Source organism: Dendrobates tinctorius, unplaced genomic scaffold (assembly GCF_039654945.1).
Source record: "Dendrobates tinctorius isolate UK_male_01 unplaced genomic scaffold, ASM3965494v1 ptg000065l, whole genome shotgun sequence".
Taxonomy (NCBI): Eukaryota; Metazoa; Chordata; class Amphibia; order Anura; family Dendrobatidae; genus Dendrobates; species Dendrobates tinctorius.
In genome coordinates, this window is record NW_027361733.1 from 25841047 (window position 1) to 25857096 (window position 16050).

At 42.0% G+C, this 16050-nt stretch overlaps 1 protein-coding gene across 4 annotated transcripts in view; it reads right to left on the reverse strand.

Annotated features, from left to right (window-relative positions):
* Positions 1 to 95: 95 nt before the first annotated feature.
* SDCBP2 (syndecan binding protein 2) overlaps positions 96 to 16050 on the reverse strand; it is a 45303-nt gene continuing 29348 nt past the window's right edge. For all 4 annotated transcript variants that reach the window (XM_073580798.1, XM_073580796.1, XM_073580797.1 and 1 more), the window contains 7 exons: positions 15391 to 15460; positions 13010 to 13110; positions 11144 to 11305; positions 10879 to 11054; positions 8497 to 8668; positions 7939 to 8030; positions 96 to 1579 (listed from right to left, as the gene is read on the reverse strand). In XM_073580798.1, the coding sequence (XP_073436899.1) occupies positions 1525 to 1579; positions 7939 to 8030; positions 8497 to 8668; positions 10879 to 11054; positions 11144 to 11305; positions 13010 to 13110; positions 15391 to 15460 (828 nt within the window). In that variant the 3' untranslated portion in view covers positions 96 to 1524. The remainder of the gene's footprint in view (positions 1580 to 7938; positions 8031 to 8496; positions 8669 to 10878; positions 11055 to 11143; positions 11306 to 13009; positions 13111 to 15390; positions 15461 to 16050) is intronic.

Consider the following 16050-nt stretch of genomic DNA (forward strand, 5'->3'; position numbering starts at 1 on the left):
TCCGTCTTCGTGGTCGTCTGTCTGCTCCCCACGGGCGCTGTGGGTCGTGTTGGAGGTGGTTGAGGTTATAGGAAGACCAGACAAATCACAACAGGTAAATTATTTTTGATTTTATTCTTATTAAAGTCACAATATTTCGTTACACACAAAAGCACGGACACACTATAACAAAACACAATGGTAAACATTAAAGGGAATCTGCATTGTCGGATCTCACTAGCTAAGGTAAATCCCCGATTTACCCATCAAATGTCGTACACCGCCAAGAAATGATGGGATTTTTTTTGGAACCTGCCATTACAATGTAGACTGGCTGCAGTATAAGACCAGGGTCACACTTGCGAGTACGATGCGAGAAACTTGCGCATCAATACCCGGCACTGCCGCTGGCACTCGGGACCGGAGTGTGCGGCTGCATGTATTTGTATATTGATGCGAGAGACTCGCATCGTACTCGCAAGTGTGACCCCAGCGGGTGACTCTCACGATGATGGTTACAAGAGAAGGAAATGGAACAATACATGCATTATATTACAGGGGAATATTTAAAGATAAACAGTTGTTTACATTTTTATGTCATAGATCCATAGTACTCGTGAAAATAAGCAGCTATGTAATATACCTTATCAGAGAAATCTTCTTTCTCCTCCTAGACTGAACTGATCTTTAACTCTCAATTCATTATAAAAATCTGTATTCAATGACAGACTTTCCCATTACTGACACAGATGACAGTGACGGTGCATATAAGATTTCATGGAGGGGAAGAGCTAGATGCAGGTACAGACATTCTGCAAGTTCTCCTGAAACCACAGTTACATTGAAGACAGGCGAGCAATTTAATATATGGTTTTAAGGGACAAGGTTTAGTATAATCTGTATATTTAAATTTATTCTTTTATGCTCAGGAGACCAATGGGTGGGCTTAATCTGTGATTAACAGTCTGTTGTAGGACCACCTACTGGACTCCTAAGCATAGAATTGGAAGGGATTTAAATTAATAAAATTAGTTATACTGAATATTTTCCCACAAACCTATATATCAATCTCCTCAGCTCATCCTGCTCTATAACATGGTGCCTATAGATCGTACTCCAGCTCAACATGAGTGATTCCTGTAAGGAGGCGATAGACCACATTCAGGGCACAGACTATTTTCTGTCAATCTTTAACCTCCGTGTTAGGGTTACTTGTAACACACAGCTCCTTGGTGTACAGTTTTACCCTCTCGATGAGTGACTTCTGTGTAGATTTAACTCTTGCTGCACATGTTCTCTCTCATTAGTCTTTATATATAGTATATATATATATATATATATATATATATATATATATATATATATATATATATATATAATCTCTGGATAAGATGCGGACAGTTCATAGGTTAGATGAGCAGGGGCTCTCATAGGAAGAGGTTCGAGGTCCCACATTTATAAAGTGCATATTAGGACTGTGCGTATCTTTAGGCTGTCAGACCAATTATTTGGGGCTTACGCAGTTGGTTTTCTGGCCAGGTGACTTTATACCTCTGGGATAGAATGATCCATGGAGTTTTTTAGCAGTCCGGAGGACATTCTGGAAAAAAAAATACAGTCCAAATATTTAGTTACCCGCCATTAAGGCCAAGTACACACGTTGAGTATTTGGCCAGTTTTTTACATCCGTATTTATAAGCCAAAACCAGGAGTTGGTGAAAAATGCAGAAGTGGTGCACAAGTTTGTAATATACAGTGGCATGTAAAAGTTTGAGCACCCCTGGTCAAAATTACCGTTATTGTGAACAGTTAAGCAAGTTGAAGATGACATGATCTCTAAAAAGTCAAAAGTTAATGACACATTTCCTTTTGTATTTTAGGCAAATATATATAGTAATTTTTTACATTTTTAAAATTACAAAAAGGAAAATGGGCCAATGCAAAAGTTTGGACACCCTTGGAGTTTTTGTGCTCAGATAACTTTGACCAAGATTTCAGACCTTAATTAGCCTGTTAGTGAACATGCCATAACCCTATCATCTTTAGGAAAGGCCAGGTGATAAAAATTTCCCAGCTTTATGAAAACTCAGCCTCCTCTAACCTTTTGTCAAATAACAGCAGCCATGGGTTCTTTTAAGCAGCTGCCTAGAACTCTGAAAATGGTGGATGCACAAAGCAGGAGAAAGCTATAAGAAGATGGCAAAGCATTTTCAAGTTGCCCTTTCCTCAATTTAAAATGTAATTAAGAATTGACAGTTATCAAGGACAGTGGAGGTCAAGATAAGGTCTGGAAGACCAAGCAAAACTTCATTGAGAGCTGCTCGTAGGATTGCTAGAGACGCAAATAATCCTCGCTTGACTGAAAAAGACCTTCAGAAAGATTTAGCAGACTCTGGAGTTTTGTTACATTGTTCTACTGTTCAGAGACACCTGCACAAATATGGCCTTCATGGAAGAGTCATCAGAAGAAAACCTCTCCTGTGTCGTTGCCATAAAATTCAGCATCAGAAGTATGCAAAAGAACATCTAAACAAGCCTGATGCATTTTGGAAACAAGTTCTTTCCTGTGGATCCATGAGATTTAAATAGAACTCTTAAGCAACAATGATCTGAGAAAAAGGGCATGTAATTTCAGGAAAAGAACATCTCACCAGCCATTAAGTATGGGGGTAGATTAATTATACTTTGGGGTTGTTCTGTAGCCAATTGCACGGGGAACATTTCACGGGTAGCGGGAAGGAGGGATGCAATGAAATTTCAACAAATTCTTGATGCAAACATAGCACCATCTGTGAAAAAGAGGATGGCTTCTACAAATAAATAATTATGCTAAACACGTCAAAATCCACAATAGACAACCTCAAAAGGCGCAAGCTGAAGGTTTTACAATGGCCCTCAGTCCCCTGATCTGAACATCATTGAAAAACTGTGGCTAGACCCAGGGCCGCACCTATAATGAGGCCATTTGAGCATGTGGCTCAGGCAGCAGACAGCTGCTGTGCACAGGGGCGGCATTATGCGCTCTGCTACCAGCAGCACCTACAATTTAGCCTGCACGCTGGTGCTGCTGGTAGCGTGCAAAGGCTTGTAATTGATGAGGTCACAGGAGGGAAGGAGTCAGGGCCCCCGATCATGTGAACTCTGACTCCTCCCCTCCTGTGACCTCTTCACAGGTCCTGTGCGCATCAGCCCTCGGTCTATCGATCATCTCAGTCCCTGCTCTGCCACTATGTTCTATTCTCTGCCACGGGACCTGTGATGAGGTCACAGGAGGGGAGAAGTCGAGGTCACATGTTCAGGGGTCTCAGTGTATGCAAAACAGCTGTGCTGAATGAGGGAAGTTTTTTTTGTATATATTCTTTGTTTAGCAAAATGAGGCAAGTTTCTATGTGGGGTCAGGAGGGGTTTACAGGGTGGATGTAGCAGAGCGTGTGCGAGGTGAGCGGAGCCGTGTCTGTACAGGGTGTATGGAGCAGAACCGCATGTGTACAAGGTTTACGGAGTGGAGCCGTGTGTGTACAAGGAGTACAGAGCGTGGCCACGTGTAAAAGGTGTACATAGCAGAGCCGCGTGTGTACGAGGTTTACGGAGTGGAGCCGTGTGAGCGAGGTGTACAGAGCGAAGCCGCATGTATACAGAGCAGAGCCGCGTGTGTACGAGGTTTACGGAGTGGAGCCATGTGTGCGAGGTGTACGGTACGGAGCGGAGCCGCGTGTGTGCAAGGTGTATGGAGCAGAGCCGCATGTGTACAAGGTTTACAGAGCGGAGCCGTGTGTGTACAAGGAGTACAGAGCGTGGCCACATGTGTAAAAGGTGCAGAGCTGCATGTGTATGAGGTTTACGGAGTGAAGCCGTGTGTGTGCGAGGTGTACAGAGTGGAGCTGCGTGGGTAAGGGTTGTAAGGAGTGGAGCTGTGTGTATGGGGCGTACAAAACGGAGCCCTGTGTGTACAGAGCTGAGCCGTGTGTGTATGGAGCGGAGCAGAGCCATGTGTGTACGAGGTGTATGGAGCAAAGCCGCATGTGTACAAGGTTTACGGAGTGGAGCCACGTGTGTAAAAGGTGTACAGAGCAGAGCCGCATGTGTACGAGGTTTACGGAGTGGAGCCATGTGTGTACTGAGTGGAGCCGCGTGTGCGAGGCATAAAAAGCGGAACCGTGTGTGTATGAGGTGTGCGGAGCCATACGTGTACAAGGTGTATGGTGGGGAGCATCCATACCTCCCAGCAGGACAGTCCCGATTTTGAGAGAGAGAGTCTGCCCCGGCCGGGAGCTTACTTTTCCCGCGGACACAGGAGTACACGGCGGAGCCCTGAGGTGTACTTTAAAATTCGCACATGACGTTCCACTGGAAGTGACTTGCTAGAAGCTGATCGGAAATGAGGTAATTTCGGGAGGAGATTGTGACGGAACCATGGAGGCACTTCAGGGAATGCTTCAGATCCATCACCGTGTCCTCCGACAGCGGGATCGCCTTGGACTCGGGGATGCCGGCAGTGTGAGCGGATCATGATATGTCCTGCATCGGGAGGCTCAGGTGGGCACTACAATGGGAGCCAGGCTGCTATAGTATCTTTATAGAATCTTTCTCTCTCTAATCTTTCTTTTTTTCTTTCCCCTCTTCCTTTATCTCTGTTCTTTCTTTCCCCTTTTTCTTTCTCTAATCTTTCTTTTTCTCTGTTCTTCCTTTCTCTCTCTCTCTGTTCTTCCTTTTTCTCTCTCTCTCTCTCTCTCTGTTCTTCCTTTTTCTCTCTCTCTCTCTGTTCTTCCTTTCTCTCTCTCTCTCTCTGTTCTTCCTTTCTCTCTCTCTCTGTTCTTCCTTTCTCTCTCTCTCTGTTCTTCCTTTCTCTCTCTCTCTCTCCTTCCTTTCTCTCTCTCTCTCTCCTTCCTTTCTCTCTCTCTCTCTCTCTCCTTCCTTTCTCTCTCTCTCTCTCCTTCCTTTCTCTCTCTCTGTTCTTCCTTTCTCTCTCTCTCTCTCTGTTCTTCCTTTCTCTCTCTCTCTCTCTGTTCTTCCTTTCTCTCTCTCTCTGTTCTTCCTTTCTCTCTCTCTCTCTGTTCTTCCTTTCTCTCTCTCTCTCTGTTCTTCCTTTCTCTCTCTCTGTTCTTCCTCTCTCTCTCTCTCTCTGTTCTTCCTTTCTCTCTCTCTCTCTCTGTTCTTCCTTTCTCTCTCTCTCTCTCTGTTCTTCCTTTCTCTCTCTCTGTTCTTCCTTTCTCTCTCTCTCTCTCTGTTCTTCCTTTCTCTCTCTCTCTCTCTCTCTCTGTTCTTCCTTTCTCTCTCTCTCTCTCTCTCTGTTCTTCCTTTCTCTCTCTCTCTCTCTGTTCTCCTTTCTGTCCACTCTTTCTTTCTCTGTTCTTTTTCCTTTCTCTGTTCTTTTTCCTTTCTCTGTTCTTTTTCCTTTCTCTGTTCTTTTTCCTTTCTCTGTTCTTTTTCCTTTCTCTGTTCTTTTTCTGTTCTTTCTTTCTGTTCTTTCCCCTCTTTCTTTCTCTCTGTTTCTTCTTTATTTCTTTCTTTCCCCTCTTTCTTTCTCTCTGTTTCTTCTTTATTTCTTTCTTTCCCCTCTTTCTGTTATTTCTTTCTCTTTCTTTCTCTGTTTCTTTCTTTCCCCTCTTTCTTTCCCCTTTCATCCCCTCTTTCTTTCTCTCTCCCTCGCTGTTCTTTCTTTCTTTCTTTCCCCTCTTTCTTTTTCTGTTCCCTCTTTCTCTCTCTGTTATTTTTTCTGTCCCCTCTTTCTTTCTCTCTGTTCTTTCTTTCTCTCCGTTTCTTTCTGATTTCTTTCTCTCTCTTTTCTTTTTTTCTCTCTCTGTTCTTTCTTTCTTTTCTTCAGTACCAGTCAGGGTGCCCACAGTACTGGTAGAATAAGAGAGGTAGGAAACTAGGTGGCACTGGTCACATTGAGCTTTTCATACTTTTTACTGGTGTATAATCATATGCCCTGAGCACCCCCATAAAGTGGGCCAACCCCAGACAACAGGGTACAAACAAATCACTATTACTATAAGTCCAAGTGGACAATTATATACGTTAAATTAATGATGTCCCTGTGCCAAGAAGTGCGGAGGATCACAATACACTGAAGAGACTAGCAGTGGGGTATGGTGAGAAGAATTATATGGGGCCCATTATGCTATATGAAGTTATATATGGGGCCCAATATACTGTATGGAGCATTATATGGGGACCATAATACTGTATGGAGCATTATGTGGGGATAGGGGATGACTTTCTGTTTGTTGTGGATCTGACCGCTGGGACCCCCATGATCCTGGGAAACGTAGTTTTGAAGAGCACCATGTAAATGGAGCTGTGGTCAATCGTACGCACTGTAGTGCCATTCACATGTGGCTCTTCAAATAACTCCTTTAAGGACTCTTTCACTCATCAGTATTTTTGATCAGTATTTCATCAGTAATTGTATGCCAAAACCAGGAATGTCTCCAAAATAAGGAACAGGAGTCAGTCTTTCAATTATATTTTTTTCTCGGTAAGTTCCATTCCTGGCTTTGGCATATAAACACTGATGCAAAATACTGACCAAATACTGACGTGTGAATTAGCCTTAAGAGAGTGATGAGGGGACGACAAAGTATAGCAAAAATTCACTGATTGGGGCTGATGAGTGTTATAGTTTGGGGGCTGGTGGGATTTGTGTCGCAGGGCTGCTTTTTTGTCCCAGTCCGGCCCTGTGCCAGGCCTATTATTGCCATTAATTGATCCTTGTTCTGGATACTTCTGTGTTGTTGTATGTGCGTGTGATGGCGCTGACATCCTTGTGTTTGGACACCTTTTTTTCTATTTATCTAAATCAAAATGTCCACTATTGTACTCAGTTTTACAATATAGATATAAAAATTTACTTTGTGTGCAGGGGGGGGGGGGGGGGGCGTCATTTTGCGGCTCACCCCTGGCTAGACCTCAAAATATCAGAGAATGCAAGACCACGCAGGGATATCACAGAACTGGAAGAATTTTTCAATGGATGAAAATCCCTCAGACAAGAATTGCGAATCTTGTCTGACTACATCAAGCATTTACAAGCTTTGATGCTTGCAAAAGGGGGTGCTACTAGGTACCAACCGTGCAGGGTGCTCAAACTTTTGCATCGGCCCATTTTCTTTTTTGTAATCTTTCAAATGTGAAAAAATATATCTTTTTTTTTTTTTTTTTTTTTACACAACAACAGCAATTTTGATCAAGATTGCCCAAACTTTTATATGCCACTGTACTTTTCCTCGGACTGTTCCATTCGTGGTTTTGACTTGCAAAGACTGATGTAAAATACTGAACGTGTTACCGTGGTCTAACTCCCAGCTGGGAAACAGGATCATCTGACAGAAGAAATATTCTATAATTTCTACAGTATATACACCCACATCAGCTTAACACACCATTTATCCACCAACCGAATATTTGATGTTCTGCCAACATTCGTTCAGCCCATTTGAAAGATTGGGCATGTTGAATTTTTATCATGCCTGAGCCTTTCTTCTCATGGAAAATCAGGTGACATCAGAGGTATCAGAATATTTTATCATTTATTTATTTTACTTGTATAGCACCATTAATTCCACAGCTCTTTGCCCTCTATTCTTGCTTGTGGCGGACTAGAATGGTGCAGAGGATCTCCTTGATACAGGGGCTAATATTTTTTTGGTATGTCTCATTGATGAAATAGTGAATTGATTGCATATATAAATATATATAAAATGTGTGTGTGTGTGTGTGTGTGTATATATATATATATATATATATATATATATATATATATATATATATATATATATATATATATATATATATATTTTATATGTGCGTGTAAGTGTATAATAGCTTTTTTTTTTTTTTTTTAAGCCCCCATGGATACTTGCAGGGCAGGATAAGAGCAGTTCTCTGACATTGACACCCTATTGACCCAGTTGTCCTTTAGTATACACCATCATGCTCCCTTAAGTAAAATCTTACCTTTTTATAATGTGCTCATAGATGACAGTGGGGATCACGGTAACTGTTATGCTGTGCCCAGATGATGCCAAAATATTTTCTACTTCACGGTCCTGAAGAGAGGAAATCTTTTATAACATCTACAAAAATCATTATCTCGCAAATGTCCAGCAATTGCTCACATAGCACTCGCTGAATTTATTCATTGCATGATCCTTTCGCCTCATACTCCAGCACACACCAGTCACTTGTACCCTGAATTATACTCCAACCCCCATTCTTCTGCACTCTACAAAATCAGCCATCACTTGTTCCCTGCACTAAACCATCTGCTCCCCAAATGTCTATACATATGTGAATAATTGCATGAATAGCAATTCCATAATCTCCAGCTATTTATGGAAATGGCTCCAGGTATCTGTGCGATTCTGGCTGCCATTTCTGTGTTTTGTCCCCCTTACGTTTCCACTAGAGAATTGTTATTCATGCAATTCTCTGATATATAAATTTTCACCCTTAATCGTGCACAAAACTATAAGATTCCGCTCCCGTCCTCTATAGATTTGTCTGTTGGCTCACCTTGAGTCCAATGACATTTTGCCCGTTGACCTCACACAGGTAATGGTTGATGAGCAGCCCGTTCCTGGCAGCCGAGCCGTCCTTCACCAGTGAGGTGATCTTGCCCTTCTTGTACACAAAGCCGACGTGTCCCGAACTGTCCTTCTGTAGAGTGACTGTACGCTGGAATGGACTGAGAAAAAAACAGGTGACGGTTAGTGGCGCCCTCTACAGGTCTAGGGAAAAAACGTCTATAAATGTGTAAATTAATAATCTAAGTAATCTTGTGCAAAGGCTACATCAGGTCTTCTCTCCAGTCACACCCAGAGCTGCATAGTTTCCTCTATACCCTGCTGGTTCGGTGTCTGCTTTAGCTCATTGTGAGAGATATAATATTCACACTATAGCAGTGTGATATAGGAAGCTAAAAATACCACGGGGTCCTTTAAGGCCGGTGCACAACTGTCATTTCGATTTTACAATGGAAGCAGCTGCCCAGTTCCACCCCATGACCTCTAGATAATGGATTTTGCTTTGTGTTGGTTTTACTGGAAATCAATGTTAAGAAAGACATGATGGATTGAGCACGCTCTGTAAGGGTAGGGATAGGTCAATGTACGTTACTGGAAAACTGTACATTTACAAGTTTTATGTTGGCCCCATGAAATTATATTATGTTGGAATATATTCCAGTGGCCACGAGAGCACTGTTCTAATTATACCTACTGAACTGATAAGACCACCACTCTAGAGCACTGCTCTAAATATTCCTACAAAATGAGTTGATATGACCACTAGAGGGCACTGCTCTCATTATTCCTACTAAACTGAGCTCATGATATGATCACTAGGGGCACTGCTTTAATTACAGTATATTATCTTATCTGATGCTGTGACCAATAGAGAGGCTTTCCACCAACTGATGATATGACCACTAGAGGGCACTGCTGCTATTTATATGACAATCTCATATGATGCAATGGCCACTAGTAGGCACTGTTCCAATTATACCTACTAAACTTATCTGACCCCATGGTTGAACAAGATTAGAAATGGATGGCTTTTTTTTTTTTTTCGAAAAACCATGTCCAACCTGTCCATGAGTTGTATGTAATATAGCAGAAGAGTTCCACTGAAGTTGACACAATACCACCACACACAGCTTTTTTTTTTTTTTTTTTTTTTGTAACGTGGTAACCCCACCCCTCCCCCATCAAACCCTTAACTCTCATCACTATTGTCAGGTGTGCCAGATGTTGCAGTGGACTCTCTTGGATGTGTACAATTGCCAAGATTTATTTGGCCTGTTCCTCTTTAACCCTATTTTAAAGGTTTTCTCGCAATCCCTGATGTGAGCCCTGTGTGGAAGAAGACAGCAGCATTTCTGCATCCGTTCCTCTACAGACCCAATGGAGACAGAATCAGACCATCCACCAGAGGGCAGCATTCTAGGTACATTGCCGCCTTAGTCCTTCCCTGTATTTCCATAGTGGTTTTATACTCTGCAGCTGTCACTGAAATAATGGGGAATATTTGGTGTATATTTCATGATTTGTGCCTGTTTTCTGGCTCTTTATAAAGAAATAAAGAAACTAAAATTCAATTCTATATTGGACGCTCAATAAATCTTGTAATGTTTAGTATATCATTCCACTAAGAATCGTAAGAAGAAAAGTCTTGGCCTAAACCCCTCCTCCTTCAGTATTGTTTTTGGGGGAAAACGATAGGCAACAGTCCACATGACAGCCATTTCTCCCTTACTTGCTTTCTTATTAACTCATGAGTTATTAGTTTCTGACCAACCCAGCTGACAACCGTATTGGCTGGTGATGACAGCCATGTTAACCATTGCCCATCTCTTCTAGATGCTTCCATTTTTTTTAAAATGTCCCAATGTATCTAAAACAAAATGCAGCAACTTGCAAATAAAATAATTCAAAACCATGTTATACTGTTTTGTGGACACAGATCTTATATAGACCTATGTGTCTCCTTGATTTATAAACAATACAGAAATTTTGAGGGGAAAATAGTTTCTTTTAAAGGAGTTTGCCCAAGTTAATTAAAAAGCTGTCTACAGACAGCAATACACCTAGAATAAGTAAAGTGTACCTACCCACGACATCCCCAGTCATCCATGGTGTGTTACAACCCATGTGACTACTGCAACTAACCACTGTCCTGTTCCATAAACGTGATTGGCTGCAGTGGTCACTTTGGGTATACAAGGTATGACAGCTGCAGTCACATGAACAGAAGATCTGGAGCACAGCCTGGAATAGGGGGGATGTTTTTTTTTTTTTTTTGTGTATTGTGGTATGTGGTCAGCATTTCATTAACCCCTTCTTGGGTTTTTGGATATGATGCCTGTTTGTATCCTGCCCGTATGTAGCAGCAACTCACCGATCTCGGACTATCATGCTGATCCTGTCTTGTCCGGCTTTCTTTAGTGCCTTGTGCGCCCGGTCGCTGCTCCATCCAGCACAGTCCTGGTTATCAATCTGTAGGATCTGATCCCCAAACCTCAGGCCTACCAGGGAGGCTGGAGAATTGGCCTGGACGAGTTGCACAAAGATCCCCTAAAATGAGAAGACCATTGCAGAGTGTTAGTCCCACTGCCTCATCCAAGCCGTTCTAGTCCATGGACTTCCCTCCTGCATATCCTCACCTTATCCACAGCCCGCAGCCTCAGGCCCACCTTGCCTTTTTCGTCCTTACATAAGATCAGCTCCCTGATTCCATTCTTAATTTCTGCTCTTCTCAAACCAATATCATTTCCGGTGACCGGGGCCACCAGACCTCCCAGGAGGGTGTGGGGGACTGCCACTTCCTGCAGGGTAAGGAGAATGAACAATGTAAAGGATGGTCTACCCATTGTATAGAATGAGAAATGACAAGATGCCATTTTATTATGACTTGTGCTTACTTGTGAATAGGAAAGGTTATTTCTACATCCTCATGCTGAAAACTTATACACGACACTGATTACTAACAACACTACTCAGCAGCAGCTCTGACTCACTCAGCAGTCAGCGATACCCGGCGGCTCTGGTGAGCGTTGTCATCTGTACTCGGCGCCTGTGCATAGCGATCACTTTACTGTTATGCATAGTCGTTGGAGCCAGATTCGAGGAACGTTGACCTCATCGGAGCTTCGTGGGAACATTTTTGATAATAAATTGGTGAAAAATGGACTGTCTCTTGTTTTTATTTCTGTCTTTTTATGATTTCAAGGTATCCATTTCTGGACTACATCAGATCAATTGGATTCTGGCGGTCCTGAATGGGATTTTTTAAATATTTTTAAATAAGTTGATGAATGAAGGATGGTGTGAGTTGGAGTCTTTATTCAAGTAAAGTTATTGTTTTTTTTTCTGAGTTTGTGATTTTATTTTTGATTACTTGGTTAGTAATGGGGATGTCAGGTAGACACCTTTCCATTACTAACACCAGTACTTGATGGCAGCTGTGATTTTTCACAAATAACAGCTGTCATCAACACCAACTACCATTACTTTGATTGACCTGGTGCTGTGGCCAGGCAAAGCGCCAGAATTGGAGCATCTAATGTGATGTGCCAATTCTGGGGCAACTGCAGGCTTGTATTTTTAGGCTGGGAAGGGCCCAATAACCAGGGACACAGGTTTCTGCTTTACCTTGTCTGGTTATCAAAAATAGTAGGGGACCTTGCATTTTTTATTTTTTAAGTTTAATAGTTTAAGGCTAAACACCCTTTAGTGCCACATGAGTCACTAAAGGGTGTATTGTATGTAGGGAACCTGTGACATTATCTTACTAGGTTTGTAAAATAGCTTTAAATTACACTACAGTATGTATAAGATGATGTTAAAAATGCATTGCGAGCGGATTGTAGGTGAGAAAAAAAATGTGCACTTGCATAACAAAAGTTGAACCAGATTCCACTCATCTAACTTTTCAGGAGCAACATCGGAGCTATTTTTATATGGTAATGTGAGCGAGCCCTATACGTGTCATTTGTCCACAATATATGTTTAATAAAATTATTTTCATTCATCAAAAAACAGAAAAAATACATGGTTGCGTTTTTGCACGTTCTCATTGCTTGCTATGCTAAAAAAAACACTACAAAACCACTGAAAGAATAGACATGCTACAGTTTTCTAAATGACAGGAGGAAGGGGAGAAAGCAAGTGTGTGCATGAGATTTCTGAAATCTCATAGCTTTTGCTGTGACTGTAAAAAAACTGCTTTTAAGTTGCATAAAAAAACTGCAAAAACGCAACATGTGACAAAGCCTTCTTGGACTTCTCACAGAAGAGGATTTCCAGGCTGCACAATCTCCTGTGTGTTGGCAGCCAGTACATTTTTCCTGCACTGATTCATTGTAACAGTCTATCAAATTTATTATTGCTGCTGATGTGTCTAGTTTACTGAGGATCATCCAGACTGGACACCATTGTAACAAACCCCTAGCTGTGAGAAGTATCTGGCTTGTAGGGATTGTTTGGCTTTCTTGCCATGGTGAGTAGATTAGTATTATTACCACACTCACATTTCCTCCAGATGGAACCAGCGACATATTGAGCTGTATCTCCTCGTCCGTCAGTGACAGTCCCATGTAATCGTTCAGTTCTGACAGATTTGGGTAGAGACCTATCAAAAGAAAAAACAAATTAATGCTGAAATCTCATTTTCCTCCAGCCGCGCACATATCTACACGTTTGGTCATACAGAACCCCAGTATGAGTATAGTCCTGAGGTCTAAATGGCACTTGATGGTTGGCATAAAAAGCTATGACTCAGATGACCCCCACTGTAAATTATGGCTGATAACAGAAAACAGGAGCCATTCACTTGCACACAAATTCTTTGGAGACCTCTCTGTTGGATGTTTATATGGTTGCTGTGCTATTTGTGTGTGCTCTTTTCTAGTTGTCGGTGATTGGTGATGTCTTTCCTTAGGGGTTTGGCAGTTTACATGCAAGGAGCGTGCTGTAATCACAATCCTCCAGCAGAGGGCGATGTAGATGTCCTTCCACTATAGGCTGGTTCTATAGGCAGACAACCTTTTCCATCTGCTATCCTACAGGCTGCGACATGCTGTTGCTCGGCTCCCCAGACCTCTGACACAGGATCATATTGTGTATATACAGGGTGGGCCATTTATATGGATATACCTAAATAAAATGGGAATGGTTGGTGATATCAACTTCCTGTTTGTGGAACATTAGTATATGGGAGGGGGAAAACTTTTCAAGATGGGTGGTGACCATGGCGGCCATTTTTGAAGCCTGCTATTTTGAATCAACTTTATAAATGGCCCACCCAGGTGTATCCATATAAATGGCCCACCCTGTACAATGGGTGGCGGTTTTGGCTGTATAACACAATGGTATGCAACTTTTTAATTTCATCACGACTTTGCGTTTTTCAGTTTTGTTTTGGTTTTTTTTGCTCACCTTCTCTCCAGAGCCTTAACATTTTCATTTTACCTTCAATCTAGTCATCTGAGAGCTTGTTTTTGTGGGACGAATTTTACTTTTGAACAACACCATTGATGTTACCATATAGTGTACTGGAACACGAGAAAAAAAATTCCAAGTGCAGTGAAACTGCTAAAAAATAAGTGCAATTCCACAATTTTGGTGTGTTTTTTTTTTTTTTTTACTACCATGTTCACTAAGTGCTAAAGCTGTAATATGATTCTCCAGGTCATTACAAGTTTGCAGATACCAAACACGTATAGGTTATTTTTTATTTGTGTTGGAAAACAATCCAACATTTGTAAGGAGAAAAAAAAGCGTCATTTTCCGAGACCAGTAGCGTCTCCATTTTGTGGGATCTGGGGCTGGGTAAGGCTATGTGCACACGCTGCGGTTCCGCTGCGGTTTTGGCTGCAGCAGTTCTGCAGACAGTGTACAGTAGCATGTTATCCTATGTGATTTACATTCTGCTGTGCACATGCTGCGGATTTTTAACTGCGGAAAAGCTGCGGTTTTGAATCCGCAGAATTGACACGTCAATTGTTTCTGCGGATTCTGCTGCGGTTTGCCACCTATTCCATTGTCCAGGTGGCAAACCGCAGGTCATTTTACCTGCGGTTCCGCAGATAAGAATCCGCAGACCAATCCGGAGTGTGTGCACATAGCCTAAGTGCTTATTTTTTTCGAGATGAGCTGCTGTTTTTATGGATACCATTTTGGGGTACATACAACGTATTGATCGCCTGGTATTGCATTTTATCGCAATGTTGCGGCGACCAAAAGAAAATAATTCTGTCGCTTTGATTTTTTTTTTATCATTATGCCGTTTATTGATCGGATTAATTTTTATATTTTGATAGATCGGACATTTCTGAAGACGGCAATACCAAATATGTGCATTTTTTTAAAATTTTGAATGGAGTGAGAAGCGAGTGATTTGAAAATATTATTTATTTTTTGTAAATATTTTTTAAAACTTTTTTTTTTTTTTGCTTGCTTCAATAATTTCCTTAAGAGACTTGAAGCTGCGATCTTTTGATTGCTTGTGATACACATAGCAAGGCTTCAGCCCTGCTATGTGTAGCAGAAAAAATTATCTCCTATGAATGCCAGCCACGGGCTGACGTTAAAAGGAGATCTGCAATGACCAGCACGAGGGTCTTTTGCAAATCCCCAGCTGTCGTGCCAACCCATCATCACGTGCAAGGGCGCCGATGGGCAGGTCTTTTGACGTGCTTCTGACACGCTCAAGTTAAATGCTGCTGTCAGAGATTGACAGCAGCATTTAACATGTTAACAGCCGCAGATGGATAGCGATTCCACCCGAGCTTGTCAGGTGCACATTACAATTGAAGGGGAGAATGAAAACAAACGAAAACAGAAAAATGCCCAGTCGTGAGGGGTTAAAGCTTGAACATCACAGATTAAACATTTGCTGGGTGACACCTACTTTGACTGCAGGCTGCAGATGGCATTATGGCTGCAGGTGGTGACTGGTTGATCATTTGGTTGGACTGAGCCTGGAAAACATAAATCAAAATAAACAGGTCACTCTCCAGTATCTCACGTGTCGCCATCTCACCTACGAGGGAGCGATATCTGTTATTATATCATGTGAGATAACACCACACTGCTCCAGATTGTGTCATGGCACATGGAATCACTGCTGATACATGGCTGTCACGTGACCATCATGTCACCAGAGCATACGCTGACAGTATGTGACTCAGTACATATACATGTGACTAGTCACCTGCTACCGCACCTTCCTCTGTAGTTTCCTTCTCGGTGTCCCTGGCATTTTATACAAATAAGGGAGGGTAATGATTACTTAACCCCAGATGTCTGACAAGGAGATGGCAGTCATGCAGAGTACATTAGCACTTGGAAGACACTGCAGAGCAGCTCTTATAAATAAATAAACTCTTTATTTATATAGCACCAACATATTCCGCAGCGTTTTACAGTTTTTGCATTATCATCGCTGTCCCTGATGGGGCTCACAATTTAAATTCCCTATCAGGGCTCAAACTCACTTGAAATACATGTATCTGCACGCTCCAGTCCCAAGTGCCGGCGGCAGTGGCAGGTTTTCATGTGAGAGACTCGC